The 27460-nt window shown below is 44.7% G+C and overlaps 2 protein-coding genes across 5 annotated transcripts; both read right to left on the bottom strand.

Annotated features, from left to right (window-relative positions):
• Dp (transcription factor Dp) lies at window positions 1-27458 on the bottom strand. Of its 4 annotated transcripts, none has more exons than XM_084593700.1 (7): window positions 27324-27458; window positions 17358-17435; window positions 10292-10398; window positions 3919-4482; window positions 2846-3012; window positions 1444-1486; window positions 1-395 (listed from the first exon to the last, which is right to left on the bottom strand). In XM_084593700.1, exons 2-7 carry the CDS (start codon window positions 17427-17429, stop codon window positions 296-298), a joined length of 1053 nt encoding a protein of 350 aa, XP_084449826.1. In that variant the 5' UTR covers window positions 17430-17435; window positions 27324-27458; the 3' UTR covers window positions 1-295. The 4 variants fall into 4 exon arrangements, with proteins under 4 accessions (XP_084449826.1, XP_084449829.1, XP_084449827.1 ...); XM_084593703.1 differs by having other exon boundaries at window positions 3919-4479; XM_084593701.1 differs by lacking the exon at window positions 27324-27458 and adding an exon at window positions 27038-27314.
• LOC146198285 (uncharacterized) lies at window positions 14627-16124 on the bottom strand. Its single transcript, XM_084592582.1, has 2 exons — window positions 15473-16124; window positions 14627-15385 (listed from the first exon to the last, which is right to left on the bottom strand). The coding sequence occupies exons 1-2, from the start codon at window positions 15815-15817 to the stop codon at window positions 14627-14629; spliced, it is 1104 nt and encodes a 367-aa protein (XP_084448708.1). The 5' UTR covers window positions 15818-16124.
• Window positions 27459-27460: the final 2 nt, after the last annotated feature.

Here is a 27460-nt window from a genome sequence, read left to right as displayed (position 1 = left end):
TAGGCATAAAAAAATGATCATTTATTTGTCTGACAGCCATTTCTATAGAAGGAAACATACCGTTTCTTGGCCATCAATATTCACGTAGCAAGCTTCCAGGTCACAGTAATTCTCGCCCAGTATAGCATGCCTCTCTATGATACTGGGAGCTTCTGTAAGGCAACGGTAAAGCATCTAACCTCTGTGCATTTTCAGTCAGCCAGGGTTGGAAAAGTATTATGAAAGTGTGCTAGTGCTAACATTACGATGCACCAGGCGTTTGAGGAGGAAAAGTGAATGCGGCCTCTGAGAAGCATCAGTCCGAGTCCGAGAAATCATCTTCATCCTCTGAGGAACCTGGCTGCCCATCCGATAGTGATGCTACGCTTGAATGCCTTGATGAACTGCGCTGAACCCTGCAGAGACAAGTGGTACTATTAGTCTCTGTTTCTGCTGCCAAATGGACAAGCCTCCTTTAAATTTCACACTAACACCCTGTTCAGTTGACTGTGTACAAAGCAAGATATAGAATGGCAACATGAGAGTGTTTTCACGTCTCTGGCACTTGCTGTTCATGAAAGCATGACAGATTGCATCTGAAAGTGCAACCTGGTGTTGGTGTGCTTCATCTGACCAACACAAACGCATAAATATCGGACATCGATAGCAGCCATCTCATCTTGTTACATACACAGTAACACAACTGGCCTATACCTACCCCGACACTGCAAGAGACAATGCTTTGCAGTCCACATACTACTTGCCCATTTGGATGAGTAATACTGGGAATTTGAAACTCTGAAGAACACACACATCACAAGTCACTCTGCCATTCAGAGCACTGTCTCGATCATTCGTAACAAACAGCTATGCTGCTCAGTAAATTTCTCTCTCATCAATCCTCACTTACACTAGCTCAAGCATCAGAGGTTATCAGCAGACCAATACATGAAACAGATACAACACTTGAAAGATAGTAAGCAAATTAAAGTGCTGAAAGCCGGCAACCACAGTTTGCTCAGAATCAGCTTAACACTGCTGGCAAACTTCACCAACAGCTCCCATATACCGTCCAAGCATTACACAGCAACGGCAGAAGAATTTGGAGAAGCCTGGCTATGCAGCACAAAATCAGTAAATGCTCGACATATTATAAATGTTGAATATTTTTGCGCCACTGACTTGCTGTCAGTTTTTTAATTATCTGTGAATTCTACAATTCAGTTTTTCAGAAAAACACTGTGGAATATGTTGGAATATTTAAGCCATCTAAACTTTTTCTGGAATTGCTCAATGCTCCCAAAAATAATGTTCCAATAAAATTTTGGATTCCGTTACTACCGATAAAGCTTACTGCTATACACTGAGCTTTCTTAGAAAGTCTGTGTTCGAATGTGAAGGCAAAGCACGAACTGTGTTTGTAAAGTAAGCACTGGAAAGCACCAACAGCTAAAGAAAACTTACTCGCTTGCTAAAGGAGTCACCTCTGCACCACCTTGGGCCATCTCTGCACATAAAGAGGGAAAGAAAGAGACGAGTTACACTGCTCAATGGCCACTGGGGAGTGCATAGGAACATCACATCACTCCTTACATCACTCCTTTTGTTTCAGAGGTTGCATGAAACCAACATTCATAAAATTGCCTTAATTGGAGCGAGGGTGCAAGAAGTGCACAAAGCACCCACACCACTGCTAGCAATGGTCAACGAGTGAACCAGCCACATCAGTTGCTGTTTGTCCGGCACAGCTGTGCAACATGGCTCCATCCAGGCTTTGACTAGAGCAGACATAGCATGTCCACTACCTGTTGCTAAGAGAGTTTCCTGGCCGTGGCCAAGGGGAGGAAAACGCATCTGCCTGCTGCTGCTGTATGGGCACATGTGACTATGTGCCAAAATAACACTCCAGCATGTCACTGAGAGTGGTCCAATGTGGAGCTGGAAGGGGAAGGAAAAATGGGAACAGGGGGACAAGTGAATCTCGCATTCACACAGTTCCCCTTTGCAAGGTGATCCCAACTCTGTAAACTTTCTGAACGTTATGCTTTCTGAATTGCGCCAAAGTGATATGGCCCATCAAGCATTATCATCACTATCAGTCGGACTATATCCACTACAAGGCAAGTGCCTCTCCAATTATTTTTTTATAAAACAGCGAGAAGACACGGGACGAAGTATAAGGAAAAATCAGAGCTGAGTGTGTGTGAGTGTGTGCCAGCGCCGTGTGTGTCTTTTCCTTTTTCCTTTCCGTGTCTTCACACTGTTGTATAAGAAAATGCATAACCAACTCGCCCAAACTGCCGTTCTACTACAGTTCCTTCCAATTTACCAAGTCCTGCGCTAGTTGCATCCACCTGACTCCCATAGACTTATCTCTTTCGCCCACCTACCCTTCTGCCGTCCGCTGCTATGCTTGCCTTCCACCGGAATCCAATTTGTTACTTTTAGCAACCATCGGTTATCCTCCCCTCACAGGTTTACATGTCCAGACTTAGCCCATCTCTCCTTGATTTCAACTAGAATGTCATTAACTTGAGTTTGTTCTGCGATCCACTTTGCATGATTGTAATTTTTTAATGTTGCACCTACCATTTTGTATTCCCTATCTCATCAATAATCCACCCCTACTGCATTAAGGAAACAGCCACAAAGTCTTGGCAGTGACTGGGGCAACAGAACCTTCTTTGTCCACATAGAAAAGCCACTAACGATGAAAGCGCCACTGCATCTTCCTGATTTCGTGGAATAAAGGTGGTCTATGTGCCACACTGTATGCACCTAAACTAAGAGGAGTCTTGGCTTTGCATGCAGGGAATAAGGAGCAGTTTATGATCAGCTTCTGTGGCTGTCCCCGATGAACACTCACGGCGCACGTAGGGCTCCAGGCTGCGAGGCACCATTCGACGGGCTCGTTCCAGGTCTTCGGGGGAGCAGGAGCCCTTGTCTAGGCCCAGCGCTAGCCCCATTCTTTTGAGCACCTCTATGTCGTCGTGGATCTCAAATGTGCCATCAAAGTGAAAAAGGTATTCTGACCTAAATGAAGCAAACAGAAAAAAGGCACAAAATCAAGAACTGACAGCTTGCCTTGGTTTTCCAGCAAGCACAAGAATGTCAGTTCACCGGAATTGCAATTTCTCGCAAAACTATATTTTAGCAGTCCCGTTTCCACTATTTTTTTTATGCTATCTTATTATGGGCATTAGTAGGAAAGACAATGATGGAAAAATGACTAATCTTACTTGCATGTATATGACGTGAAACAAGAGCTTAAAACCCATGAAAACTTTAGAAGGATCGTTATTGCAATTATAACTCAATCTCAAGTGTTCAGGACAACCATAGCCGTACCCCCCCTCTCCCCCCCCCCCCCCCCCACCTCTCTCCCCTAACCCATTACCACCACCACAGACGCAGTTGGCACGCTAAAATAAAAAAAGCAACGGACACTCAATGTTATTCAGAAGGGAATAGTGCATGTGGCATAATGAAGTAACACAAAGGCTTGATATATGTTAGTACAGACGGATCCCCCATTCAATAGCAGCTTCCATCCCTGTGGTACTCTTTTCCTTGGTTTCATCAAGTGCTTGCTTTGTGCACGGTCAGGACGGCCCACTTCACATTACGGTTCAGCATACAGTACGATGAAACTGTGCTGAGTTTGGAAATTTTAAGTGTATTTTGTAATTTTTTTAATATCAGTCCTTAGAATAAGAATCAAATAATAAATATATTCAATTCGTATCTGAAATTTCAAATATTTGCCTGCCCCCAATTTCAACATTTTAGTACAAACGACTTTGCAGAAAGACTAAAGGTTAACTTGCTAATGCATTCTGGCCATCCCAGCAACAATGGCAGCCTCATGATTGCACCAGCATCTGCCTTGATTTACTAAAGTGTAACTGTTGCAAGAGGAGTAGAAGAAAGACTACCCACTTGTCGCTGGAGATGCTGCAGTCAATGACGTTCTGCTTGTTGGTGTTGATAATGATGAAGGGGAGAGGGATGGTGGAGGCTTGTGCAGGCGCTTGCCGGCTGCGTTCAAGAGACTTGTTGCGCTCTACAAGGTTCTTGTAGGCGATCTGCTGCAGCAGCAGGTCATACAGCTGCTGTCGTTTGGCGGAGATTTGCTCCAGGCGCCGTTGCTTCTCCAGCTCCAGCCGCTGGCATTCCTGCGCAGAGTTCGTGGGCAGGCCCAGCCACCGAATCTCCTTCTTTTCCTTGGAGATGATGTTCATAGCCATGAGCACGTTGAGAGCGTCGTACACCCGGCGGCGAATGTTCTTCTGGTCGTAGGCCTGGTCTGCTGCTCCGCCACCTCCGCTGCCCCGTAGCCCAGCCACCTCAGGCGCAGCAAACTCAGCTACCAGCTCATCGGCCACCTCGTTGTATGAGGTGGTCCCTTTTCGCTGAACCTTCTCGCACACCTTCATGGAGAAGTGGCGCAGGCCTTTGCTGCCCTTGTCTCCACCACCGACACCTTTGCAGCGACGCTTGCTGCTGTCATAGATAGCACCGAAGGAAGGCAGAGGTTATGCAAGCGGAAAACATTTTTCTGCTTACTCAATCCATTATTTGTGAGGGGCATTGAGAAAACTAAGAATACCAATCACTGACTGATTTTTTGGAGTTCAATAATTTGAACTTTCCTGAGAAATCATCACACACCACAAAGAAACGTGTATACTACAGTCACATCTGATCGTTCACTATCTGAAGATCCTGAAAGTTTGAAATTTTCAAACTAAATTAGCAGCGAGTACTGCTGCCAGAACTGCCTAATACCTACTGATGTGGAATGTGCCACCTTGAACTAACTCTTGAGATTGCCATAGGTCATCGATCACATCCATCACTTAAAATCAAAGTTCTGCATGTGCTGCCAACCTTGAGTTTACCATGCATTGAAATATGCAGTCCCATAAAGATATTGTTACGGGGATGTACTTAATGTGACGGCACTGCGATGGGCTGAACTCGACGCTAAGACTTCGGTAGCCGTGCAGAATCCACTCTCTCAGCGTCGTTCTCTTTTTCAACGCTTCGTCGTGCCCGCGTTCCTCGATCGTCGTCTTTGTCAGTGAGCACATCACTTTGGTCCCGCGTTTCCCGGTAACACTACCCCCCTCGGCAAAAGGCACCGTCCCGGTGCGTATTAGGCGTGCGGTGTGGAGGGGGAGTAATATGGCTTGAGGCGGGCAACATGTACAATTTCGGAAGTGGGTGTAGCAGTCGGTGACTTTGGGTGGAGCGGTGCAATCTCATAGGTCACGTCGGTCACTGGGCATAGTACACGGTAAGGACCCGTGTAGTGGGGCAGAAGTTTCTGACACAATCCCACACGACGGCACGGAAGCCAGAGCAGCACCAGAGATCCAGGAGGATAGTGCACATCGCGGTGGTGAGCGTCGTAGCGGCGTTTTTGAGCTTCTTGAGAGACGGTGAGATTGTGACGAGCAATCTGGCGAGCAGCGTCGGCTCGGGCGATGGTATCGCGGGCATAGGTTGTGACGGGGCCAGCGGCGGGAAGCAAAGTGTCGAAGGGCAGTAAGGGGTCTCGTCCAAAGAGAAGATAGAATGGAGAGTACCCAGCAGTGTCATGACGCGAAGAGTTATATGCGAAGGTGACAAATGGCAGACTAATATCCCAGTCGCGATGACTGTCGGATACGTACATTGCGAGCATGTCGGTGAGTGTGCGGTTAATACGCTCCGTAAGGCCGTTCGTCTGAGGGTGGTACGCAGTGGTGAACTTGTGCCGAACGGAGCAAGAACGAAGTATTTCCTCAACAACTCGGGAAAGGAAACAGCGGCCACGGTCGGTAAGTAGTTGACGGGGAGCACCATGGTGTAGTATGACGTCGTACAAAAGGAAGTCAGCAACGTCTGTGGCGCAGCTGGTTGGAATGGCGCGAGTGATCACGTACCGCGTGGCATAATCGGTGGCCACAGCGATCCATTTGTTTCCTGACAAGGACTCGGGGAAGGGCCCTAGGAGGTCAAGGCCAACACGAGAAAATGGCTCAGTCGGGATAGCAATCGGCTGCAGGTGTCCAGGTGGCAGCACAGGGGGTTTCTTCCGGCGTTGACAGAGGTCGCAAGCGGCTACATAACGTTGGACAGAGCGGTAGAGTCCAGGCCAGAAGAAACGCCGGCGCACGCGGTCGTATGTGCGTGAGAGGCCAAGATGACCAGCTGTAGGGGCGTCGTGCATTTGTTCTAGAACGGCAGAGCGTAGGTGTTGGGGAACGACGAGCAGGTGCTCAGCGCCATCAGGTCGCATGTTGCGGCGGTATAGCGTATTCCCATGAAGGAAGAACAGGGCGAGGGAAGAGTCACGGCTGTGTGTGCGGAGGCGGTCGATAAGAGAACTGAGGGTTGGGTCCAAGCGCTGTTCGTCGGCTATGTGAGAAAAGTCCGATATAGAGAACACACAGGGGTCCGACTCGTGGTCAGTAGAGGAAGGGGGATCGACGGGATAACGGGACAGACAGTCTGCATCCTGGTGGAGCCAACCTGATTTGTATACAACGGAAAAGGTATACTCCTGCAAGCGCAGTGCCCAGCGGCCGAGGCGGCCAGCAGGATCCTTGAGGGAAGAGAGCCAACATAGGGCATGGTGATCGGTAATTACAGTGAATGGTCGGCCAAACAAGTAGGGTCTGAATTTTCCAACGGCCCAGACGAGAGCCAGGCACTCCCGTTCCGTAATAGAGTAGTTCTGTTCAGCTGATGACAGGAGACGACTGGCGTAGGCAATCACGCAGTGTTGGCCGCGTTGTCGCTGTGCAAGAATGGCACCAATCCCGTGGCCACTGGCGTCGGTGCGAAGTTCCGTCGGGGCAGACGGGTTGAAATGGGTCAACACAGGAGGATTGGTGAGAACAGCGATGAGGGTGGAGAATGCGTTAGCCTGCTCTGGTCCCCATGAGAAAGGAATGCCTTTCTTCAGGAGATTGGTGAGAGGACGAGCAACAGCGGCAAAGTTTGGGACGAACCGGCGAAAATAAGAGCACAATCCTATAAAGCTGCGGACATCACGGGGTGAACGGGGAGATGGAAAAGCACTGACAGCACGAACTTTATCAGGATCGGGTTGCACGCCGGTGGAATTCACCAAATGGCCAAGCACTTTAAGTTCGCGGCGACCAAAACTGCACTTCTTTGAGTTCAGTTGAAGTCCGGCACGGCGAAAAAGTGCGAAGATGGAAGAAAGGCGACGAAGATGGCTTTCGAATGAGGGCGAGAAGACAATCATGTCATCCAAGTAACATAGACAAGTCGTCCATTTGAAGCCGTGGAGTAAGGAGTCCATCATTCGTTCAAACGTAGCAGGGGCATTGCAAAATCCAAAAGGCATAACCTTAAATTGGTAAAGACCTGACGCTGAGAGAGTGGTAACGACGCTGAGAGAGTGGATTCTGCACGGCTACCGAAGTGTTAGCGTCGCGTTCAGCCCATCGCAGTGCCGTCACATTAAGTACATCCCCGTAACAATATTTTCACTACTGTAGATTCAGTTTCTGTGGATTTCACTTTCTTTTATTTTTTGGCAGGAGGATGTGTAGCAGACAGAATTATTCAGAGCACCATAGTCTGAAATGTCAACAAAATTGGTATTGGTATTCTATGCAGAAAACCATAGTACAGGTGTTCATCAGATAAAATTACTGCAATTCAAATGGTTTTTAGAAGCTTCTTCAGGCTCAATTGATAATTCGAGCTTTTGGTAAAATCAGGCATTTTTTTCTGGTCCTTTGAAGGTCGAATTAATGAGAGTTTACTGTATTCAGCACCTATATGACAGCTCCACTCTGTTTTATGCAGGTCCTTCCTGTTTGAATCCTGTATATAATGTACTATACTAGTTTCTTTATAAGGGATATACACTTTGTGCAATTGTAGTTTAATGTTATTTGTGAATACCACGTGAATTCTAAAAAACACACAAAAAAGAACAGGACAAATAATGTTTGCTATTTTTTAATGTTCAGTTTTGTTATTCGATATTCGAATACATTTTTTCCCCTATAATCTATATTAAAAAATTTCAATATTTAGACACCCCTAGTAAAAACACAAATAAGTATGCTTAACAAAACTTTTTGGCTTCTCGATATTGATGATGCCAAGCAAGCAGGCATTCCTCCAATGCCTGCACTGCACTCACTCTATGAGCCGTAAAAGTTCAGAAATGGAAACACTGCACGCTGTGTTAAGAAGAGGAGAAACCCCAAGTCTGGACAACTGTTTCTAGCAGTATATTTGTGCTTCAATGCTTCCTGTAACCGCCTGCGTGAGTGGCGTAAATAGTGGGTACAGAACTTAGTGGTGAGCACTGGTGCAAAGAAGTACAAAACAAATTGTGGATAAGCTTGCCAAATTTTGCCAAAGAAGCAATGTAGCATATTTTTGTATGTTCTGGAATTTTTAATGTTTTTTTTTTTCTGCTATATTCAAGCACTTCTAACGTTTTAAGGTTGATTTTAGAAAACTTAGGTTTGTGCTGAGATTCTTTCTTTTAAATGTAGGCACTTATTTTTTTGTTTAAAAAAGCATGCATTTATTTAGTTGCATTTTGATATATCTTATAGCATTATGATATCAAAACAGCCATTTTTTGACAATCCCAAAATAGCTTTAACTAATCCCAAAATAGCTTTAACTAATATTAAAGAAAGAAGCCAACAGATCGGCATCCAAAATTTTCAGAACTAGGAAAAGAGATAATGTCCCCACCGTGGTGGCGCAGTGGTAAGACACTCGACTACTGTGCCGGAGTACCCAGGTTCGACCTCGACCGAGGCGGCTGTGTTTCGATGGAGGCGAAACTAAGAGGCATCGGTGTGCTGTGCGACTCCTTAGCCCTCTACTATGGCTCCACTTTTGCTCCCACCTTCCTTCACTGCAAGGTTCAGGTGTCCACAGAAACAAGTGTGACAGATACTGCACCTTTCCCTTCCTGTGAACTAATTATATTATTAAAAGAGATAATTTAGAATCTAACATTCTGAATTTCTATTACTGTTCTTTATTGTTACCAACTTTTCTTCGACTTTTTTTTCTTTTTTTTTTCTTTTTTTTTTCTTTTTTTTTTTTTACAAATTTGCACTAAGATATTTTTGTTCCACCTCATGTAAAATGTTAAAGTAAAATTGCACTTATGTCCATGAACGACCCTTTCTGGTATATGTTATAGCAAGATGGTCCAATTAATGTCACAATGGTGCAGCTGCCCCACCCATTTTTTTACATCATTTTCATGGTGAGATCTGTCAGGGGTGGAAGCAGGTTCAAGCATTTTGGAGCAGCTTTGGGATACAGACAGATGGCATTGAAGGGTATACCATCTTTCAGCTTTACTCCACTGCCTCCTGCCAATAATTCATCATTCTTTGCTTGAACAATACTCGGACTAATTTTTAATATCTTTGCGATAAGCCATACGTCTTTGTAACACTCATGAGAAGCTTTCTAGTGATTGACAGCGTTGGTGTACCAGCCCATAACGCTTCAAGTATGGTTTTGTCTGAAGTAGGCTTGACAAGCTTGTCATGGACAATGGGGCTCAATGTTGAAGTACTGGCTTGTTTTCATAGTAAAAGCATTGCAAAGGCGTGTATTTTTTGTAGCCGGACAAGTTTCCTAACGGCTTGCAGTAGTTTACGCTATCTGCTTCGTTTGCTGCTCTCGCTATTCTCTCCAGTGGTGATTCAAAAGGCTGGGAGGAGGCACTACATCACGTGTACAGGGCATTTTTTTCTCGCAATTAACTATCTCCAATTACCTGTGGCTCATACTAAATTTACTTGCAATATTTATTATGCTCCATGCTTCCTTCCTTTACAAAAACTTCATTAGTATTAAGCCCAGTGCAAGATGAGTTATACCTTTGCCCCTGGCACTGTGACATAGTTCCAATGTTCTGCTAAATTTGATGGCAGAATATCGGGGCAGCCAGTTTGGAACAGTTTTGGAGCAATATTGCATTTTGGAGCAGAATGGAGCAATTGGAGCAGTGCTTTCACCCTTGAGTAACTGTACAAAAGGCAATGATCAAGTCATCGACGTGCTTGAAACAACTTCCACAGAGTAATCATTGGCCCGAAGGCCTGGCTGCCTGCTTGGAAAGGAAGAGGCAGTGGACTGAAACTGCCGAACAAAGTGCAGTCAGGAGGGGTGCATGCTCGCTTGCCAGTGGTGCAAGAAGCCGTCCCCCATCCTCTGCTAAGGAGCGCACCACCTCTGATGAGAGGCACACGCTGCACAGAATTTGCTGACCCTTAGTAATCGAGAATTGTCTGCTTACATGTCGGGGAAGTCTGGGTCCTCAGTGGCGCGCTTTGCGCTCCACTGGGCTGCTTCTGGTGCCTGAGCCCCTGGCAGCCGGCCAATCAGCGACCGCTGGCTCAGGATCTGCACAGAGTAGAATGCCAACGATGCAGTGATTGTTCCCTCCATGCACCCAGTACCATGAAGTCACTATTATGACCATAACTTAAATATTGTATCTGCTTGAAGTGAAGCAGAAAATTTCAGTTGCACTACTGCTGCCAACTCGTGACCTGCAACAATTTTGCGACCATTTTGGAGCAGTATATGGCCACATGTTAAGCCAGTTGGGTTCTACTGTAGGCTCTCTTTAGGGTGGACTTGAAGGGACAAGAACAATTGTCTGCCTTACTAAAATGGCCCCTGGAAATGTAAAATAGGCTAGATGTGTGTGATAGGCATCCTGAAGAGTGAAGTTGAATGGGCCTTAGCCAGCCTTGCTAAGAACAAAGCTAGCAGAATTGATGGCATCCCAGCTGAGTTGCTTCAAAACCTCAACCATGACGCTGTTAACATTCTGCATACAATATGTCAGAAGATTTGGACAACCCTGCAGTGGCCACAGGATTGGAGGAGGTCAGTTTACATCCCCATTCCAAAGAAAGGCAGTGCCAAAGATTGTTCCAACTACTGCACGATCGCGCTTATTTCGCATGCTAGCAAGGTGATGTTGAAAATCCTCCAAGGTAGGCTGCAGCAGTATGTGGATCGGGAGCTTCCGGACGTGCAAGCTGGGTTTCGCAAGGGCAGAGGAACTAGAGACCAAGTTGCCAACCTTCGTTGGATCATGGAAAAAGCAAGAGAGTTCCAGACACCCATCTACCCCGCCGGGGTGGTGCAGTGGTTACGGCGCTCGACTACTGTTCCCAAGGACGCGGGATCGAATCCCGGCCTCGGCGGCCGCTTTTCGATGGAGGCGAAAAGCACGGCGCCCGTGTGCTGTGCGATGTCAGTGCACGTTAAAGAACCCCAGGTGGTCGAAATTTCCGGAGTCCTCCACTACGGCGTCTCTCATAGCCTGAGTCGCTTTGGGACGTTAACACCCCACAAACCAAACCAAACCAGAAACCCATCTACTTCTGCTTTATTGATTATGCGAAAGCGTTTGACTGCGTAGATCACAGCAGATTGTGGCAAGCTCTCCAAGAGATGGGAGTTCCAATTCACCTCATCTGTCTCCTCAGGAACCTGTATGAAGGGCAACAGGCCACAGTCAGAACTGGGCACGGTCTTACTGATTGGTTTCCGATTGAGAAAGGAGTGAGGCAAGGCTGCATACTGTCGCCCTGCCTATTTAACCTATATGCAGAGTGCATCATGAGGAAGGCCGGTCTGGACGAGTCTTCAGCTGGAGTGAAGATTGCTGGAAAACGTATCAACAACCTTAGATATGCGGATGACACCACTTTAATGGCAGAAAGTGAAGCGGAACTCAAGAGACTTCTGATGCGCGTACAAGAAGAGAGTGAGAAGTTTGGGCTTAAACTGAACATTAAAAAGACAAAGATCATGGCGTCTTGCCCTATCAAGTCCTGGAGCATCAAGGGACAAGAAGTGGAAGCTGTGACAGATTTTCTCTTCTTGGGCTCCAAGATTACCTCGGAAGGAGACTGCAGCCATGAAATTAGGAGACGCCTGCTTCTGGGAAAGAGAGCAATGGTTAGCCTTGACCGCCTAGTAAAGAGCAGAGACATTAGTCTGCCAACCAAGATCCGTATAACTCGTGCTATGGTCTTTCCAGTTGTGATGTATGGATGCGAGAGTTGGACTGTGAAAAAGGCTGACCGCCGAAGAATTGACGCGTTTGAATTGTGGTGCTGGCGAAGACTCTTGAGAGTTCCTTGGACTGCCAGAAGATCAAATCAGTCTATATTGCCGACCATAAACCCTGACTGCTCATTGGAGGGTCAAATTCTAAAGTTAAAGCTCAGCTACTTTGGTCATCTGATGAGAAGAGAGGAGTCGCTGGAGATTTGATGTTGGGAAAGGTTGAGGGTCGCCGGAGAAGGGGTAGGCAACGAACGCGATGGTTAGATGGCATCCTCGAGGCACTGCAGATGAAGTTATGTGATGTTAGGAAGATAGTGAGAGACCGGAGAGCGTGGCGTGACATGGTCCATAGGGTCACGAAGAGTCGGACACGACTGAACGACTGAACTGAACTGTTCAGATACCGGGTACGGTAAGTATTTGAGAAAACTCATCATAGGCAATACACTATCCTCTGCATCAGAGTTACAAACCCTGTTTTGTTGCAAGTAAACATAGTAGACCCTTAGCTAACACAAGAAATGAGAATACATGCTGTCAGCGTCTCCTTGTTGTAGGGCGCTCCTATGGACCTTTTACAAAACTCTGTTAGTCAGCTTCTCTGCAAAGTAAAAACCCCTTCACCGTGGCGGCCAAACCTGTTTTGGGGGCAGAAGTTGGGTGCAGCGCAGAATACTTCTATGGCAAGCCATAGAAGTCATGTACAAACCTGGTGAGCAGAATTCCTTCGCCATTGAAAACAAGAAGGGGGTAGGGGTGGGGGAGGGGAGTCACTGGCTTCTCCAAGGGGCTCCTAATCCCATAACTGCGGCAGCAACACAAGGCAGAGGGGTGCAGGAAGTGGACGTTGCCATTATTGTCACAATAAGGGTCTCCTGCACTGCACCCAATTTCTGCCCTCAAGAACAGGTTTGGCTGCCATGGTGAAGGGGTTTTTGCTTTGCAGAGAAGCTTACTTCCAGAGTTTTGCAAAGGGTCCATACAGAGATTGCCACATTCCTGAAAGTCGCGTGGTCCTTCGTCTTCAAAGTATGGAGAGAATTAGGGGCTGCCATAGGTGATGCAGCCACCATTTGCTACATGAAGCAACAATGTCAGTGCCGACATTGTCATGATGTTGGACTTCTCACACTGGGTCCAAGCAGCCATCCATAAGGATCCTGGGAAGCCCACGATGGCACTCGCCATGGAGCTGCAATTTGACTAGGACATCACCCAAAGTGCGGTTAATGAGAACCTTGTACTTGGCAATTCTTCAGTAATTAATCCCCCCTCCCCCCCCATAAGGGGTATATCGTAAAAAAAAGGGCTCTAATACCACACCGCAATATGGCGACCCTCAAGGTAGCTGTAGTAGGTGCAATAACGCATTACTAAGATCCATTTTGTTATGGCCTGCGGTTGGCTTTGACAGCATGTAGAGGCTGCTATTGTGGCTGATGATGGTTTCGATAATGTCATCTTTTACATGAGTGGCCACCTGTTCATGACAAAGAGGTAATAATTATATATTTTCTACTGTTAGTGTCAATTCGTTTTTGCTTGTGCACGTAACCTTGTTCTTATTCTCAAGACTCTGCTGACAGAGATTAACAAAAAAAAAAAATAAATATACAAAAGAAAAGCAGTGTACAAGGTCCATGCTAGATTTAAATGCAGAAATTCAAGGGTTTTCAAGGACTTTCAAGTCACTGCCTAACCTTTTCAAATGACTATTGAGCTGGGCAGCTTATCAAAGCACCATTTTCCATACAACACAAAGGTACCCTTCGTCAACGTTTTTAGATTCCTTTCAGTTCGCAAGCTCCCCCGAGTCACTGCCGAGAAAGCGGCTCCCGTCCGTTTCCACTCGCCACGCGGCGCTGCTGTCGCTGTCGGCCCGAAACCGCTCGCACTCTGCTGTTGGTGTGGTGGCTGTGGCAGCCTTCGCCGGTTCTCATCCGCGATAAAACTGGGAACGGACACGTAGAGCTCAAATTTGCTGGGCTTTTGGAGCTGTCACGTTAAAACTTCAGTCTCATGGTTAAAAAAGTTGTTTCGCCTGAGGGTACCCCTCAAGCTGGGTGAGGTAAAGAACAGGCTGATGCCAGTTCGAAAAAAAAAAAAAAAAAGATCGTTTATTTGCCTCGCGCTTTATCGCATCGCATTTGCGACGTTTATCCTGGACATTTTAGTATTTGTTGGAGTAAAGATATCAATAGCTATTCGGGAGAATGCACGACACATTAAGGAATGAGAACCAGCAATGTTCCGTTTCTAGATTGCATTCACGAAATTCCGCGCTGTTACCAACAGAGCACCGCACATACGAGCAGCGTTTTCACGTTTTTTACAATGCCAATTTCACTGGACACAAGTATTAAATGCAGACACACTTAGCCGGATGCACGGAGGGAATAGGTGCAGAAGACTAGCTTTTTATTTGCAATGATCGCACAGCCGGGAGCAGCGTTTTGCACTTTAATTTTTAGAATGTTATTTTCAGTGAGCATAGGCAAGCATTAAATGCAGGCACACTGAGTTGGAAGCACAGAGAGAATGGCTACAAAAGGCGAGCTTTTTTATTTGCAATGGCAACCTTTTCTCTGTTTTCCAGCCGGCGATTGTGGTCTCTCGCATAGAAGTGCATGCGTGTAACCATGACGAAATGCAGAACCTGGCATGTAAACGTGGCCTTATGTTCTGCACAACCAAGCCGGGCAAGGTTTTGGAATTCCAGCTCATCAAGCACAACCCAAAAAATGTCCCCAAAAACTGGACCTCCTTTCAAGGAAACCGAAACTGCTTTGTTCACAGTATTAGTAAACTCTAGCATCTTTTTTGTAAGATGCTTTAGGCATCCTTGCTTAAAGCTTTTATACACTGTAAGGTATGCGTCTTTGCCAACAACTGGCACATGAGAGCTGATATCTTCCATGCAGGAAGTGCAAGTTGAGGTTTTGGAGAATTTGTGGACCACATAGCCTGAAAAATAGTACAGAATGCTTTCATCGACTTCTGCTTTCGAGTAAATGTGGTCACTGTCACTGTGATCGGGCGTGTCAACTTCAGAAGTTAAGTCGAGCATCCTCGACTCAATCAGTTCACGCAGGTGAGCTTGCTTGCATCGGTGTGCTTCTCTGCATTCCTTCAACGTGTATTGAACACCCACAAGCACAGCACTCGGTGCACCCTCCACACTTCCACGCAGACCTGTCTTTATAGGAGTGTACAGACTAAGCAGTCGAAATATTTGGGTAAATTTCACAACTGTAGGATGAGATTCATCTCCTCCAAATGAGCGTATACGTCCAAAGTGGCGCTGAAAAATATAAAACGGGCTAATGAGTGCTACTGAACACCACACTGCTTTAAAATTAAAGAAACGAAATTGTGTTTATGCTCTTACCTCCAAAGGATCTTGATTGAGCTTGGCTGTCAAGATATAGTGGGCGCCTTGGCCTAACAGGTATCGTATGATGTCAAGTACTGACAGCAGTGTTACCCGCAGGGCTTCAGTGGTAAGTTGTGATGCAAAAAGTTTCAAACCCTTTACAACAGCATCCTCGTCGTGGAAGTGTACATCACATACAACGCAAGAGCTAGAAAGCTGTCTGTTCAGTCGGGGAATCATGCGCTGCCATTCTAGGAGACGTACAGGGTCACTGGGCGGCCGAAAAAAATGTCTTTTCCCGGTAGCAGGTGTCTGGGAGTCATAACCGCTTTTGCAGCCGGGCACGAAGCAACGTGGCATGTTCGCTACTCACTTCGTAGACATTAGCAAGCGGCAATAATCACGGCACCACACACCACAAACACGCACACGTGCAAAACCACTGCGAGCGCAGGTACAAAGGGCCGCGCCAGTCGGGCAAACCAACGTTTTGGGGCAAACAGCGTGGCGAGCGCCACCGCGCGGCAGGAAACGGAAAGGCGACACTCCCCGCGCAGCAGCTTTCAAACTGAAAGGGATCTAAAAATGTTGCCCTTCGTTGCACACGAAACTGCTACCAGTGAAGTGCCTGAACTTGCTTTTTAGTCTAGGTTTTCGCAAAGGCTATGCTTCTTTTAGTTCAAGGTCAACACACATTGCTAAAGCCTTGCACCTTTTTATTAGCGGTCTTTCTCAGGCAGTCAAACTTTATTGCCTGTGGAAAATTCTGAAAGTGATGCACGCAGCAGGAGATATGGACGAGCACTCACCTGTGTATGCCCTTTCAGTGCTCTCAATTCTCTCCATAGTCATATGCCATATAGCCATCCAATGAGTCCTAAAAGCCATGTTTACTGCCCATGTCAAATAGCAACTATAAAAGCACTTAAATATCTTGCACTTTCCATCCCTTGACCTGCAATATGTAGCTATGCTTTCTCAATGGCCACACAATGGCCCGTTGTAAATAATGTTGCTGAGAGGGTGCGTTATAATTAATGAGTGCACGCCTGAAGAATGCCTCTGTCTCACTTCCTAAAAATTTCTTTTCAAAGGTTCATGATTAACCACCTTGCAGACAAGGCCAGAACTCTTAAAACTGTGATGCTAACAACGAATGCTGTTTTACATCTCTAAATAACTGTAAGCATTTGCTTGCATTACTGATAGGGTGTTGTCAGGTAGAACAGCTATTCCTAACAGCACTGAATAAAGATAGAAATATCCTCATTATTTTGACTCGAGCTCGTTATTGGCTATTGGCTCATATAGCCAGCTGCAATAGCAGCAACAAAACCATGGCAAGACACAAACGTTCAATATGCTGATACAATAATGTCTCCTCACACACATTTTACAAATGACCTAAAATCACTGGTTATGAACAACTCAAACGAAGCCATGTGAATACGTACACGCACATGCATCCATTTTCAGTGCTGTGTTGTTCAGGGTTGGATTAAGTCATTGTGACACAGATTAAATGCCTTGCTCCAAAAGTGTTTGTGGGATTATCTATAGCATAAGTATTGCAGTTAAAAAAAAAAAAAAAAAAAAAAAAAAAACATTATTTAGCAAGTGTAAGTGTCCTCTTGCACTTGCTTCCTTCACCACACCAGAAATTCATGGCTTTTCAAGGCCATGGAGAAATTGTAGGGCTCTTAAAACATAATTTGCACATTCAAGGATTCTCAAGGTTTTCAAGGACTCACATGAACTCTGCGAGTAGTGCATCAAATTTTCCCTCATACTGTTTCAAGAATTTTGAGCGCCACTACATTAAGATGGGGTCTAGTATGGTTAACATGTGGTATGCAGAAAATGCCAGTGTGGATGATTCGCCTATACAAAAGAAACCTACCACGGGTGACCCCTTGGGCAGTAGATCCATCTGCAGGCCGCCACCCACCACCATCACCTGCTGGCTGCTCATGTCCTCCTGCACAAGCAATGGTGCACTTTACGATGTGATAACCAAATGGTAAATGCAATCATCAGTCAAAACCTACACCACAGACTACAGCATGCATCAACGTTTTGTGACAAATTTAAGACTACGAACCCCTAGCAGCACATAAAGTTGAACAACGGCTCTGCTGATTTCAACAGAACTTACTCCCAGTTTGAGCTAATAAGCACAGGGATCTGCACTAACTTTTCAAAGGCCTTCGGCTGCCTCAAATTTTAAACACTTCTTTTGGTGATACAATGTGGTATTTTCATGTGAAAAATCATTTGGAGCATGATTTTTTAGTCTGGCTATCTGATTAATCATAAATTAGAACAAATGTGGTCAATAATAATAATAATAATAATAATAATAATAATAATAATAATAATAATAATAATAATAATAATAATGTACATTTCAAGTAGTTTTACAAATGTGGGCCTGCCGAAGCCAAGGAAGGCATGAGTGGCAGTGAACAGATCTGGTACACACTATTGCAAAGACAGACACAACAGAAACGAGATATTCTCAGTCCATGAAGAGAAAAAAAGACTATAACATGCCACTGACGAGTTAATAATGATCAACGTAATTTACCCATGAACGATATCAATCGATTACGAGTGTTACATAAAAACATTTCTTTAGTTATTTGGTTAAGGACTTGCGGCACATAGTAATACTTCTGAAGGTACTTGCCATATCTGGTGCGTGCTTTAGGTAGTACAAAGCGATCCAGAGTACAAAGATCACGAACAGGAGCATAAGGTTTACAAAACTCTTTCGTCCAGATATAATTAGACACATAAGTTTCAGTGAACAGACAGTTAAAATCAGGCATCACTAAAAATTGCAAAACTCTGCAATCTTGACCTCGTGACATACTGCACATTACAGATTTAAGGGCAGATTTTAGTATATAACCTGACATTCTTCCTCTAAAAGGCTGAGCAAAAATGAAAGCAACATGCAATGTAACACATTGTAAGCTAATGCAAACATAATTTGCTTACAAACATAGGGCTAAGGGTCTTAATAAGATGCAGCAAACATGCGACTTTCCGAAGTCCAGAACACACAAAAACTAAGTGGTTATTCCAGGACATGTCTGAGTCAAAGAATACACTTAGGTATCTGACTGCTGAAAATTATAAAGCAATATATGCCTATACCTGTGCTGATGGAAAGAAATACTACCCTCAATGAATATATAGTAACTAATATCCAATGAAGCTGTTCGATAAAAAAAGCAAATGGAGTTTATTTCTTAAAGGCAGATTGCCATGTTATTGTTGGGTTGCTGCACTAGGTTTTTGAGAGGGTAGGGCATTACATGGTCTGCATGTTGATGATCGCAATAGAACTGTCATTACATTGCCATGCTTGCAAGCCTTTTCGCGACAGTTATGCATGGTTTCAAGTGTCCTCATACGCAGCGAGAAACTGCAAAAGAACCAAGGGGAATTGAGGACAACTCTAGCCGACTGTAGCCCTGTATACATGGACTCGACAGAGTCGGGTCGAGTAAGCCCGTCGAGTAAAAAAACCAGTTGTCGGGTTCATGTATACGCAGTCGGGTCGAGTAAAATGGCTGCGGAGCGGGTCGCATTACGTCGCTTGCAGGAGGTAGGTTAACTCGCTTGACCCGCTTGTCTAAAAGCATGTAGACGCTGTCGAGTCAGGGGGTCGAGTTATGGTGAACTCTGGGATTAAAAAGCAACCAGAGCGGCGAGGAGCGTCAGAGAAGTTGAATGCTTTTTAGCCCTCATCAACAATGAAAAATAATAATCGAAGCTCTCAGTAGTAAAAGGCAACGGAATCAAATACGAGTAAGAAACTAGCACAATAACTTCAAATCTCGACGCTACGCGCCGCTGTGATACTTACTCGCTAAAAGCGAGTTCATGTAGATACCAATCGGGTCGAGTAATGGTGACCTCGTTTACTCGACGCTTGCTCGACCCGATGCTGTCGAGTCCATGTATACTGGGCTTGTGCTGAGCGAAAAATAATTCTCTCGCTCATTCTGAATATGCTGACATTCATTTTGCAGCAAAAAATCCTGTTTATCACAAAAAAAAGAAAAAAAAACTGGATTTAAAAATCTTCCAGCCCGTTAAAACTTCTGGTGGCATTATCGTAAGAAACAGCCCCCCCCCCCCCCCCCCCCCCTCATTTTGAAGTGAATTGCTGTAGATGTCTGACACATACTTTACTTGCAAAATCAGCAAGAGAAGGAGATACCTGCATTTTGTTTTTCTTTTCTATCTTAAGCTCCATTTTCGATGAGAGTGGTCTCTGAGATTAGGATGAGCTACCCTTCTCAAACAGGTCGACAACTGCCCTAAATGAGTGATGGCACTGAACACTAACTCTATCTAATCCAATCATATTCTCTTGGTACTATCCCGGTACCCGCAATTTTTTTCTTGGTTTAAAGTGAGAAGTCGTGTCTAGCTATAAGATATGAAATAAATTCCTTTTTCTTTAGTCTGTTTTTATTACCTCAATACCTTCAAACTAAAACAAAATACTGTAAGTTTCCTCACAAATGGGAATACTTTTCATCACTGGCAAACAAAAGTTGACTGACAATAGAACACAATGATAGCTTGTATGTTCGTAGTTGTGAAACCGTGGTACCTGGGAAATGTCTTCACTGAATGAAAAGTAACTTATTTAAAAGCAAAAATCTTTATCGCTGGGTTACACCAAGACATGAAAGATCAGCCTTTGGTCCTGGCAAAAACAATCGAATTAGGTAACTGATTAGCTGATAAAATTATTTCCCACAGTTTGACCTCGTGTGGTTCAGAGGCCGGCCAATATATGGTAGTTAGCTTTCTCCTTTGAGTATTACTCCAATGACAGCCAGCTAGCTGTGGCATTCATATTAAGGATAATAACTTCAGCTAGAGCAGAACATGGAAAATTAAATTCAGTGTAATGTTATTTTTCCAGTGTAATCTCTACAGCTGGGTATATAACAGACGCGTTATTTCTATCAAGACAGTGACTGAAAGTTACTGAGAGTACATTATCAATTTAAAATAATATCTGACTTGTGCTAAGGTTGGCGGAATCACTCATGATTTGACTCACTTGGGCTCACTCAAGCTCACAATTGGATCATAATCTGAATCACAAGTCCAGACTAACATTTCAGATCATAATTTGAATTGCGAGTACGGGCTCAGGCTTAGATCATGAGCTGCTTCTTTGTGATAACAGCATGCTTTTTCCGCTCATTGTGCTGACATCAGAGTGGAGGAAAGACTTATTACCAAGACCAAAGATGCCAGAGGACCTGGCATCTTGGCGATGTCTCTGGATAAGCTAAGAACATAATTCTGTGGAAACTCTTACTGCGTGTGCTCTCTGGTGGCATTTTGTGCACTTTACAAACAATGCATATTGCCACTGTTACATACATAAGATAGACAAAAGCTCAGTCAAGCCTGTTCCGGCTTTTTGTTTGTGCCTCTTGACAGCTTACGATACTATATTTGATTGTGTTTGATAATAATGTAAATATTAGGCTAGGTGCATCATTCATTGCACAAAAATAATTAACCAAACCACTAGAAGCACAAACACAAAAAAAGAGAATGCCGCAGGCTCCTTTCTAAATATAATTGACTCAGTCTGTGCCACTTGAGCACAAGATGCATTGCTCAGCTCAGCGAGTCACAACAGGTGGTTGACTCTGAGTGAGTAGTGAGAGAATCCAGTCCAAGTAAGTTGCGAGTATAAATGAGTTCAAGTTCCCAATTTGGTGAGCCCAAGCATATGCGAACCTAAGCATGAGCGTGAGCATGGTTGACCAAGCTATTGTAAGTCTGAGTGAGCAACCCTGGTTTTGCAAAGGTATGGTGTCAGCCTTTAAAATTTGGAGTGGACTACAGCAAGTAGGTCCATTCCAACCAAACATTAAAAAAAAAAAAAAAAGAGAGAGAGAAGAGGACAACTTAGAACAAAAAACATATCAATAAAATAACCTCCTGGATCCTGCCATGAAAAAATACTGTCTCCTCCTAATGTGGAAAGGTTGGGTGGTGGAAGACTAAAGTTTTAGTTAAAAATACATCTGAAACAGAAGGTAGCAGGAGAAATGTACGCGAGAAAAAGCATCATTGATGAGGGGCAGACTAAGAAATCCAGCAGGCTTCAAATGCACAAAGAGTAACGCGTGACAGTGACAGCGTCAGTGTGAACAAGGCAATTCTCACATTCGGATGCGTCCAAATGGGTCCCTCAAAATTGGATTCCATCGATGCCCACTTTTGTCACTCATCAATTGAATAAACTAATGATTCATCTCTGAGCATAACACAGTTATTGAAACACTAATATGGCAAAGTGGTGGAAAAATTAGGCGGGGCTTAGCTTTAGTTAAGCCTGGTAGGTTGTGAAAGCAATAATAGCATGGCTGTACTACTGACGCGTAGCTGAGTCAAATTCATTAACTCTTCTCGCATATTCTGAACGTCGTTGCTCTACCAAGTCCCCCGTTGACACAGTGAAACCAGCCTTCACAAGTGACGCTTCCAGTCTCTTTTTCAAACGTACAGTTCATTCTTGCGACGTCTGTACTGCATGCCGTTTCCTCCGGGTCTCGTTATACTTTACTCGTCGAGCCAGCACGACCAACACGCTCTATTTCAAGCCGTTGTTGCATTCCAACGTTCTTGACTGCTGCGTGAACACGTCAACAAAGAGTCTTCACTGTTCAAATCGTCCATTACAGTGTCGTTTTCTTCCTCTTCCTCTCAACTTTGAGATAAGTGACAGCAGCGCCTCCACTCGGTAGCAGCACGGCTCCAGCTGCAGTGCGCCGTGCCTACCAACTGCCGCCACTACCCAATGACTTGACTTGGTAGCCCCTCTCTCGCAGCTGGTATGACGTCACAGTGATGTCACCATCTTATCTGCGGCGCGCCGTGCCTACCGACCACCGCCGCCACTCGACGACTCGACTTGGTAGCCCATCTCTTGTAGCTGGCATGACGTCACAGCCATCACGTGCCTACCGACCGTGGCTACGTGAAGGGTTGAAAATGGTAGTATATTGCTTTCGCAATAAAATTTCATGGAAAATCATCATTTCTACCAGTATGTAGCAGGCTGAATGCAATGGCATAGGTTGGTGCAATTGGCACAGCATTCCTGCCTGTGGGAATGTGCCATGCCTAAACTTGGTGCAGCCCCCACACATTTCAACTGGGATCACTGCAGCCACCTTCCCTGGAACTTGGTTCTTTTACTGTAGGAACAGGGTGCCTATCAAGCTGCCCTTTTCAAATTCCCCAATTCTTCCATGTTTTTCCCAACTATTTCAGTCAAATTCCCTGACCACTAAAGGGCAGGAAATATGCCAGATGACGAGTTTGTTGTGTGTAATAGCACATAGGACACTAAGGCCATGATGCGTCACATGCAATGTTTGATATGTCCGATGGATCGGAGGGGTTTTAAAATAAAAATAACATAGCTGGTTTAAAAGTTCTCATTCTTTCAGGAATGAAGAAAAATTTTTGTTTCTAAAAGTAAGCTAGGGTGTAATGGGATGTGCTTGCTATAAAACAATTAGAAATGCTTTTGCCCGTTTCTCAAATTTTGTACACGTGAGCTAGATGGGCTTGGAGCAACCATCTCTTCAAAGAGCTCCCATGTAGGTTCACCTCATTTTGCAAGAATGAGGTTGTGTGTTAAGGAGACCTAAGCAGAGGCCATGTGGTAATGTATCTGCCTAGCATTTAGGAGGTGCTGTGTTCCGATTTCCAGTGATGCTGCGTTCCCACTACTTCTCTAAGTGTAAGATTTCCCCCCGCCTGGTGCTTGGCTTTTCTGAGGTGAAAATTTCTAAACAGGGCATCTGGCCAACCTAATCACTCCCTTGAATGGAAATTTATCCTTAAAGGACTGAACTCCATCTCCAGCAGCAAAGCCAATGTGGTCCCTTTTTCAAAAGAAATGCCTGCTCAGGCTCAGAGTGACATGATCTAAAGACCCACGCTCCTCTTCCAAGCCACGTACCCTCTGAAGCCAAGCACCAGGCCAGGGGATAAGCTTGCACCCATATTAAGAAACCAGTGGGTACTTATAAAGTGCTTGAGATTGGGCAAGTTGGAACATGTTTATATACAAGACGTGCATGGCCTAGATTGATAGAGGCAGAGAAAAGAAGACAATATGAATGTTTAAGTGCAATCTACCAATTGAGGCTTTATTATGTTCCAGAGGAAAAATGAAAAGAGCACACAGAATAAGCTTGACAAAAAGAAAAGAGAAAAAGGAGACACTGCAGTGCATTGTGCCGATAGTAAATTGAAAAATGAAAAAGAAATGATAAACAAAACAATTATTTGTGAAGTCCAAGAATTCAGTTGCATACCCAATTCTGCCCCGCCTAACTGATGCACATGCATAGCAGACACTTATGTAACCTTTTCATCATTATGCAGCATATCAGTTTCTCTACAAGTGAGGGCTACGAGAGAGAACTTACGTAGTCACCTTTCATGTGTGATATTCAGAAGCCCTGAACGACCTCATGTTTTCTCACTTTCTTTTTTACATTGCCAAGAGTGCCTTTTCAAACGAAGGATTGCAACAGCGTTTCAGACAGTGATTGGCCAAATTTCCTGGCCCCAGCCGGGAGCGGCATTTTCTTCTGTGCTCTAGTAGCCATTCATTAAGGAGTCTAGTTTGCCTTACATAGGCTTTGAAGCCTGCCAAATGGCAGGGTTCCTTCTTTCTTTAACTACAGGTAATACCAAGTTAACTTTTCTAAAGTAACCTTTAAACATGTAGGCACAACCCTGACCTCAATGTTCGGGAAAATCTTTTTCAGCCTGTGTAAGATGCTGTGAACATAAAGCACAACTGCAAAAGGCCTCTTCTTGATTCCTGTTTGCCATTAAAAGCTGTTTTTCCTATTTTCCAATCCTTCTGACAACTTTCCACTAGATCAGCAAGAAGCCTCATGGGGTAAACGCAGTCATTCAGATGGCCCATTTGCTTTCATCCATTCTGTGAGGGCACTATTTAGTTGGGGCTTGCTCCAAACAAGAAAGTGCAATTCCCTTCTGTGTGCCCAAGGTTAATAAGGACAAATTTCGCAAGACAAGGAAGAAAGGAAAGCTCCATCTTGATCAACCTAGGCAGTGTATGTCCTGCATATGAACAGCGAATAGAAGTCAAACAACAAAATGAAAATTACGAACCAATCCACTGCTTCTTCTTCCAAGCTCTTTAACCTGGGTGGCTACGCTTTCCTTATTTTTCCAAGCATCTGATGTTTCCATTAAGTGTGTGCAAACATATTTCTCTTTATCAAAGTGCGTAAGAGTAATAAATATTCTTAAGTAGTACAAGTATAAAGATATATAGCTTAAATTACTAGAAACACACCCCTTTGTTCACTCTGATGCCTCTCTCACCAGCAGCAATGCCATGGAGAAGATTCTCACAAAGGTAGCAGCTTCTTGTGGGCCTGTCATCACAGATCAAACCACAGAGCAACTTGGCTTCACCAGTTTCTACATGGCCTACGAGACTGATACAGCTTGAAAGCAAGGCTGCTATATAAAGCTTTTAAAGCCACACTTAGGTGGCATTGGTGCCTCACAAGAAACACTGAAGGCACATGAATTCTGCTTATTGTTGGTTATGGCTTATGCCAGAAAAAATTATTTGCAACAGCTCAAAATTATTGACGAGCGTGGCTACTAGTATCAACAAGCACAGGCAGTTGTTACTTCCTGGACAAAAAAGAAAGCAAAACTGGCCACAACGCCGTGCCTCATACATGCTAGAAGCAAAACGATGTCATGCCAATGTGAATGGACTGCATACTGGGCACTCATGAAACCACTGAAATTCATGGCAAACTATTGTGTTAATTTAAGTCAATTGATTTCTCTGCCTTGCCACTTTTTTGGTGGTAGGGTATCCTGACCATTCCAAGAAGCAAATACCCAGGCGACTGGATCGATGTCACAGGATATTAACACACTTGAGGTGACTGGGATTGTAATGTAGATATGATTTCAGGACTTGCATGCCATGGCTTCATAAATACACAGAGTATGCATTGATTTCTCTAGCTGTGCCACTTTTTTGGTGATATGCCTAACTATTCCAGGATGCAAATACTTGGGAGGCTGCATTGATGACACAGTATTATAACCATTCGAGGTGCCTGGATTTTAACGTGGAAATGCATTTCAGGACTCTCATGCAATGGGTTCACAAACATGCAGAGCATGCATGGTCAGGAGGCTTGTGAGCAGTGCATCCAGGTGAACCAGGAAGAACAATGCACTTATGCAGCAGTTGTACATAGCATATAGTGGCCAGAAATTAAAAAAAAAAATATTAACAGTACAAACCTCCACACCATAACTGGGCAACAAGTGGAGGTGAGGAGTGGCAAAATTTCCACATACAAAAATTTTACTGAGCAATGAGAGAGCACATTTCCCGAGAATACAGTCTGAACTCTTTCTGCTGCATTTTATTCTAGTTATTTTATCTCACTGAAAAGCAATACCACATAGGCATCACAGGTAACCAAAATCCCAATCCCCTCTGCATTCTGTGTGCCGCCCCACCATGAAATTCTGGTGCCGTCCCTGCTCCATATCCTGGCACATTCCCCTGAACACATTGCACTGATGAAAAAAATAGCTCCTGAGCCAGGAAAATAAGCTGTACCACTTTAAGTGCACATGAACGAAAAATCTGCCTTTCTGAAGAGAAAATCTCCTCAAGCAGCCTTGAACACATAGTCCAGCAATGTGGACCCAGTATGCTGCTCCCAACATGCTAACCACAAGCACGCCTCCTAGCATGCACACAACCAGTATGTCGTGCACACAATATTGGGGGCAAATGGACAGTCTTTCTGATGTCTTTTCCATAGATGCAGCAGAGTTTAACCTGATTTCAAGTCTAAAGGTTGTACATGTCATCTCCCAGTTAAAAAAAGCACTAGTGAAGGCCGAAGAAAATATATCAGTTCGGGCCACTACGGCTGATAACCAATTTGCACAAAAAAACAGTTTGTAGCGGCTACACAATTATGTCAAGTGCACAGCTTTCAACAACGACGCGGCATAATCAGAATGACTGGAGTGAACGGCACTGGAGCCGAGTTCACGACAAGCTGCTCGCTAGCCGCTGCAAACGCTTACAAAAGGAAGGTGCACTACCTGCCCATTCGCCACGTTAAAAAAGGAAGCTGGAATCTTTTAAAAAAAGTTTTCCCTCCCCATGTCTGGCGCATAATGTTTTTTTTTCTTTTTTTCTTTTTATTTTTATAGCGCAGGCATGCGAATCCAGCGACTAGGGGCATGCAAGCTTGCGGGAAGATCCGTCAGCGACTAGGGGCTTGGATCTTGCGGGAAGATCCGTTCCGAGCTACCGCGCACCACTAAAAGCGGCATTTTCAATTAATTACTTTTTATCTCCAGTCAAGAAATACCGTGCGGATCCGGAGAGCCTCGACGGCTTTCCGTCCGCCCACGTTGCTGAACATTTACGCGCGCGCACTGAACACGTCCTTCGAAACCTGCAACTATACTCACCTCAACGCTCGGCGTCAAGGGAAATCAAAAAAACATCGAGCCAGCAGTCATCGCAAGCAAAAGCGGTAACTTGCAAGCCATAGCTAATATGAAGGGTCCCAGCCGAAACATTGTTTGGTGGCAAGAACCACGGTTTGGCGAGTGCCCGCGGGGCCCATAACAAACTGCAACACACGCCTAAACGACGAAGCGGGCTTGGTGATCAAGTGAAATAATTTTGAACAAGCTGCGAGAGAGGAAGTTCAACGATGAGCCTCGTTAAATCAGAGCAACGAAGGAAGCTCACCTCAACGGCCGGTAAATGGCGCTTTTTTGGCGCCAATATGCAACTTTTACAGCTGCCAGCTGTCGCTGCTGACCATACTTGCTTCAAGGTTTGAGTCAGTACAGCAGTACAGCACACTAATTAAGGCGATGAAGGTC

The sequence above is a fragment of the Amblyomma maculatum genome, chromosome 2 (assembly GCF_055883805.1).
Source record: "Amblyomma maculatum isolate TAMU_Amacu chromosome 2, ASM5588380v1, whole genome shotgun sequence".
Classification (NCBI taxonomy): Eukaryota; Metazoa; Arthropoda; class Arachnida; order Ixodida; family Ixodidae; genus Amblyomma; species Amblyomma maculatum.
Note: the sequence above shows the minus strand (reverse complement) of the source record. Positions and strands in the feature narration are given on the sequence as shown.

Excerpts from the sequence above, each read along its gene's own strand:
- LOC146198285 (XM_084592582.1), bottom strand. The coding sequence starts at position 15,817 with ATGCCACGTTGCTTCGTGCCCGGCTGCAAAAGCGGTTATGACTCCCAG. Across the intron at positions 15,386-15,472 it reads TCAATCAAGATCCTTTGGAG|CGCCACTTTGGACGTATACG; the intron begins GTAAGAGCATAA and ends TATATTTTTCAG.
- Dp (XM_084593700.1), bottom strand. The coding sequence starts at position 17,429 with ATGAGCAGCCAGCAGGTGATGGTGGTGGGTGGCGGCCTGCAGATGGAT. Across the intron at positions 3,013-3,918 it reads TGCAGCATCTCCAGCGACAA|GTCAGAATACCTTTTTCACT; the intron begins GTGGGTAGTCTT and ends TGCTTCATTTAG. Across the intron at positions 396-1,443 it reads GTGACTCCTTTAGCAAGCGA|GGTTCAGCGCAGTTCATCAA; the intron begins GTAAGTTTTCTT and ends TTGTCTCTGCAG.